The 6623-nt window shown below is 34.7% G+C and overlaps 1 protein-coding gene across 1 annotated transcript; it reads left to right on the top strand.

The window, feature by feature from the left end:
- Positions 1–5847: 5847 nt before the first annotated feature.
- LOC110726957 lies at positions 5848–6405 on the top strand. Its single transcript, XM_021906499.1, has one exon. The coding sequence runs from the start codon at positions 5848–5850 to the stop codon at positions 6403–6405; it is 558 nt and encodes a 185-aa protein (XP_021762191.1).
- Positions 6406–6623: the final 218 nt, after the last annotated feature.

Below are 6623 nucleotides of genomic sequence, written 5' to 3'. Positions count from 1 at the left end.
CTTGTAATTTCAAGCCTTAGCCACCTATAAATAAGTGATAAAGACATGTTACGACTATTTATGAGTTCACTTGACAAGAAATGTAGTAAATAGACATCCTAGTAGTGAAAATGGCCTTACTCGGGCCATTTTGGTTGAAAATGCGTTCTAAAACCCCTTAATTGTTATTTTCTTGTAATTTCAAGCCTTGGCCACCTATAAATAAGTGATAAAGACATGTTATGACTATTTATGAGTTCACTAGACAAGAAATGTAGGAAATAGGAATCCTAGTAGTGAAAATGGCCTTACTCGGGCCATTTTGGTTGAAAATGCGTTCTACAACCCCTTAATTGCTATTTTCTTGTAATTTCAAGCCTTAGTCACAAATAACTAAGTGATATTGACATGTTATGACTATTTATGAGTTCACTAGACAAGAAATGTAGGAAATAGGCATCCTAGTAGTGAAAATGGCCTTACTCGGTCCATTTTGGTTGAAAATGCGTTCTACAACCCCTTAATTGCTATTTTCTTGTAATTTCAAGCCTTAGTCACCAATAACTAAGAGATATTGACATTTTATGACTAATTATGAATTCACTAGACAAGAAATGTAGGAAATAGGCATCCTAGTAGTCAAAATGGCCTTACTCGGGCCATTTTGGTTGAAAAAGCATTCTAAAACCCCTTAATTGCTATTTTCGTGTAATTTCAAGCCTTAGTCACCAATAACTAAGTGATGAAGACATGTTATGACTATTTATGAGTTCACTAGACAAGAAATGTAGGAAATAGGCATCCTAGTAGTGAAAATGGCTTACTCGGGCCATTTTGGTTGAAAATGCGTTCTACAACCCCTTAATTGCTATTTTCTTGTAATTTCAAGCCTTAGTCACCAATAACTAAGTGATATTGACATGTTATGACTATTTATGAGTTCACTAGACAAGAAATGTAGGAAATAGGCATCTTAGTAGTGAAAATGGCCTTACTCGGGCCATTTTGGTTGAAAATGCGTTCTAAAACCCCACAAGTGCTATTTTCTTGTAATTTCAAGCCTTAGCCACCTATAAATAAGTGATAAAGACATGTTACGACTATTTATGAGTTCACTTGACAAGAAATGTAGTAAATAGACATCCTAGTAGTGAAAATGGCCTTACTCGGGCCATTTTGGTTGAAAATGCGTTCTAAAACCCCTTAATTGTTATTTTCTTGTAATTTCAAGCCTTGGCCACCTATAAATAAGTGATAAAGACATGTTATGACTATTTATGAGTTCACTAGACAAGAAATGTAGGAAATAGGAATCCTAGTAGTGAAAATGCACTTACTCGGGCCATTTTGGTTGAAAATGCGTTCTACAACCCCTTAATTGCTATTTTCTTGTAATTTCAAGCCTTAGTCACCAATAACTAAGTGATATTGACATGTTATGACTATTTATGAGTTCACTAGACAAGAAATGTAGGAAATAGGCATCCTAGTAGTGAAAATGGCCTTACTCGGTCCATTTTGGTTGAAAATGCGTTCTACAACCCCTTAATTGCTATTTTCTTGTAATTTCAAGCCTTAGTCACCAATAACTAAGAGATATTGACATTTTATGACTAATTATGAATTCACTAGACAAGAAATGTAGGAAATAGGCATCCTAGTAGTCAAAATGGCCTTACTCGGGCCATTTTGGTTGAAAAAGCATTCTAAAACCCCTTAATTGCTATTTTCGTGTAATTTCAAGCCTTAGTCACCAATAACAAAGTGATGAAGACATGTTATGACTATTTATGAGTTCACTAGACAAGAAATGTAGGAAATAGGCATCCTAGTAGTGAAAATGGCTTACTCGAGCCATTTTGGTTGAAAATGCGTTCTACAACCCCTTAATTGCTATTTTCTTGTAATTTCAAGCCTTGGCCACCTATAACTAAGTTATAAAGACATGTTATGACTATTTATGAGTTCACTAGACAAGAAATATAGGAAATAGGCATCCTAGTAGTGAAAAAGGCCTTACTCGGGCCATTTTGGTTGAAAAAGCGTTCTAAAACCCCTTATTTGCTATTTTCTTGTAATTTCAAGCCTTAGTCACAAATAACTAAGTGATAAAGACATGTTATGACTATTTATGAGTTCACTAGACAAGAAATGTAGGAAATAGGAATCCTAGTAGTGAAAATGGCCTTACTCGGGCCATTTTGGTTGAAAATGCGTTCTACAACCCCTTAATTGCTATTTTCTTGTAATTTCAAGCCTTAGTCACCAATAACTAAGTGATATTGACATGTTATGACTATTTATGAGTTCACTAGACAAGAAATGTAGGAAATAGACATCCTAGTAGTGAAAATGGCCTTACTCGGTCCATTTTGGTTGAAAATGCGTTCTACAACCCTTTAATTGCTATTTTCTTGTAATTTCAAGCCTTAGTCACCAATAACTAAGAGATATGACATTTTATGACTAATTATGAATTCACTAGACAAGAAATGTAGGAAATAGGCATCCTAGTAGTCAAAATGGCCTTACTCGGGCCATTTTGGTTGAAAAAGCATTCTAAAACCCCTTAATTGCTATTTTCGTGTAATTTCAAGCCTTAGTCACCAATAACTAAGTGATAAAGACATGTTATGACTATTTATGAGTTCACTAGACAAGAAATGTAGGAAATAGGCATCCTAGTAGTGAAAATGGCTTACTCGGGCCATTTTGGTTGAAAATGCGTTCTACAACCCCTTAATTGCTATTTTCTTGTAATTTCAAGCCTTAGTCACCAATAACTAAGTGATATTGACATGTTATGACTATTTATGAGTTCACTAGACAAGAAATGTAGGAAATAGGCATCTTAGTAGTTAAAATGGCCTTACTCGGGCCATTTTGGTTGAAAATGCGTTCTAAAACCCCACAAGTGCTATTTTCTTGTAATTTCAAGCCTTAGCCACCTATAAATAAGTGATAAAGACATGTTACGACTTTTTATGAGTTCACTTGACAAGAAATGTAGTAAATAGACATCCTAGTAGTGAAAATGGCCTTACTCGGGCCATTTTGGTTGAAAATGCGTTCTAAAACCCCTTAATTGCTATTTTCTTGTAATTTCAAGCCTTGGCCACCTATAAATAAGTGATAAAGACATTTTATGACTATTTATGAGTTCACTTGACAAGAAATGTAGGAAATAGGCATCCTAGTAGTGAAAATGGCCTTACTTGGGCCATTTTGGTTGAAATTGCGTTCTAAAACCCCTTAATTGCTATTTTCTTGTAATTTCAAGCCTTAGCCACCTATAAATAGGTGATGAAGACATGTTATGACTATTTATGAGTTCACTTGACAAGAAATGTAGGAAATAGGCATCCTAGTAGTCAAAATGGTCCTAGTCGGGCCATTTTGGTTCAAAATGCCTTCTAAAACCCCACGAGTGCTATTTTCTTGTAATTTCAAGCCTTAGCCACCTATAGATAAGTGATAAAGACATGTTACGATTATTTATGAGTTCACTCCTACTAACTTACGTTTTGTGTATGTATACCAAGTTTTGCAAGGGACAAACGGGAAATCCGTTCACAAGCGAGGAACTCAATGTAATTCGAGACATGTTGGCGGCCTACATCACATTTAATTTGAAAATATAATTTTGTTCTGTTTTAACTAGCTTAGTGTACTACATTATTACTAATTAATTTTGTTTGTTTGTAGTTATGACACATTTTTCTAATTAATATCATATTTTGGGATTGTTATCAATATTTATGTCCTTATTATTTTCAATTATTATTATTATTAATATATTAATAATACTAATTATTATTAATATTATAATAATAATAATCAATATATACATATATATATATATGTATATATATATATGTACATATATATATGTATATATATATATATATATACATGTTATAGGAAAAATTGTCAAAAATAATACAAACTTTGAGCGGTCCACTAGAAACAAGTTAAATTTTTAATTATTTGTAAATAATACAAACTTTGGGAGGTTTCTGCTTTAAACAAGATATTTAACCTGTAACCTTAATGACCGGTTAATTTTTTGTTTTTAATAATTTCATTTAATAGTTTAATTAACTATTAATTACAACTTTAATTATGTTTAACAATTAAAATAATTTTTTTTTAAAAAAAACCATCCCCTACCCACCTCCCCCACTAGCCACCACTACCAGCCCTGCCACCCCTTTCCTTTCCCTTTCCCCGACGCCTTGGCAGCAGTCCGCTTCTCTGCCCTCCGGCGCCAGCCGCGCCCGCACACACCGTCTCCCGGCTCCGACACTAACCCCCTCCTCCTCGTCACGCATTCCCCTCAACAACCCCGACCATTTCCCCGAAATCTCCCTCCTTCCCCACGAAACCCCTTGAAACTATCCCCACACCACTAAAAAACCTTAACCGGACCTTCCCCACCATCTCTAGGGTTCCGATTAGAGTTTTTGAAGGTGGGAGATGGGTTTTAGGGGATTTTGTACATGGAGGAATGGTGGTTTCGGGGAGAGTTGGTGGTTAGGGGGAATAGGGAAGGGGGCGACGCGGGACAGGGGGAGTGGGGTCGGCGCCGGTTAAATATCTTGTTTAAAGCGGAAACCTCCCAAAGTTTGTATTATTTACATATAATCAAAAGTTTGACTTGTTTTTAGAGGATCGGTCAAAGTTTTTATTAATTTTGACAATTTTTCCTATATAATAAGGGTTTGTAAGAAAATTTAGATGGGTAAGGATGTCGATCGGACGGTAAAGAATATGAGAAGATGTGTTGACACGGATTGATGACATGGCATTAGTAGGTAAATAGTAGAAACACACATTAGTTAATACATTAGTGGGTAAAGAGTAGAAACACAGATTGATGACATGACATTTGTGTGATGTGGGTCATTTTTTCATTAATTTATGAACCTTACTGATTATTTTACTTCTGAACTTTTTTGTTTTTTTTTTGTTTATTTATTTATTTATCTTTTTGATAAGTAAGTCTATCCATTAATACTCTGTAAAATTTTACTCGATTTTTGACACTATTCACAATTTCACATCCCAAAAAATGCAAATGTCGACCAATTAATTGATTCAAAATACCCAGATTAACTGTCTAAATCTAAATCAGAAGACATAATAAAATACAACGAAATGAGCATTCAGAAATCATAAAGCATAGAACCCAACAAACTATACTCAATCAAATAGAAAAATACGAAAATAGATAAAAACCCAAATCAACAAAGTAAGGACTCATCGAAAAGTAAATGAGAAAAAAATGGCAGGAAATCGAATTGAATGAGTTGGTGCGTCTTTGCAGAAATTTGTCAAGGTGATGCAGAACAAAAACGGATGATCGTTTAAAGGACTAAAAGGAGTTATGAATTTATGATGAGTTGACAGTATTGAAATAAACATAATTACAAACAACATATTTAATTCTTCAAAAACGCATATACAGGTCATAAAAACACCAACATCAATTAAATTCATGGTACATTGAAGTATTGAACAATAAACAAACAAAACCTAAATTCTTGATTTGCTTAATTACTTATGTAATTAACAAAAGATAAAGAGAATTAGAGAAGTTCCAAAGGATATCGTGTCTGATAGAGATTTTAGGTTTCTTTCAAAGTTCTGTAATAGTGTGCAGGAAAACTTTGGTACTACACTTAAGATGAGTACAACATTTTACCCTGCCACAGATGAGCAAACTGAAAGAACCATTCAAACCTTGGAAGACATGTTGAGGGCTTGTGTTATAGATTTGCTATGGGGATGGGAAGGTAGCTTGGATTTAAATATAGCTTGGATTTAATTGAATTCTCCTACAATAATAGCTACCATGCAAGTATTGGCATGGCTCCATTTGAGGCATTATATGGAAGGAAGTGGCGTAGTCCAATCTGTTGGAACGACATAAGTGAAACAATGATTTTAGGGCCTACAGTTAAGCAAGTAAAGGAAATTCAAGCTAAGATTCAGGCGGCGCAAGATCGCCAAAAGAGTTACGCGGGTTTGAAGCGTAGAGAGGAGGAATTTGAGGTTGGTGACAAAGTTTTATTAAAGGTGTCACCAATGAAAGGTGTAAAGAGATTTGGAAAGAAAGGAAAGCTTAAACCAAAGTATATTGGTCCATATGAAGTATTGATAAGGGTAGGCAAAGTAGCTTACAAGCTAGTCTTACCTATGGAGCTAAGTAAAGTGCATGATGTATTTCATGTGTCTCAGTTAAGAAGGTATATCCCTGATAAGTCACATGTACTACAACCTGAAACTATTGAGTTAGATCAAATCTTAACTTATGAGAAAAAACCTGTTAAGATCCTTGACTATAAAGTGCGTAGTACACGCAATAAGGAAGTTAAGATTGTGAAAGTGCTATGGTTTAACCAAGAGTATGAAGATGCAACTTAGGAAGCCGAGGATGAGATGAAAAAGAAGTATCCCGAGTTGTTTGAGGTATGTTGAGTTACGGGGACGTAACTCGTGCTCTTTAAGGGGGGTAGAATGCGGTAGAATTTCGCGCTTTCTCCCTTTATTTTCAGTTATTTTTGTGCTTTTTGCACATTTTTAACGGTTATCTTGAGTAATTTTGATCTCAAAGAGATGTTAAAGGCAGAAGTATGACAAAA

Source organism: Chenopodium quinoa, unplaced genomic scaffold, assembly GCF_001683475.1.
Source record: "Chenopodium quinoa cultivar QQ74 unplaced genomic scaffold, ASM168347v1, whole genome shotgun sequence".
NCBI lineage: Eukaryota > Viridiplantae > Streptophyta > Magnoliopsida > Caryophyllales > Amaranthaceae > Chenopodium > Chenopodium quinoa.
Note: the sequence above shows the minus strand (reverse complement) of the source record. Positions and strands in the feature narration are given on the sequence as shown.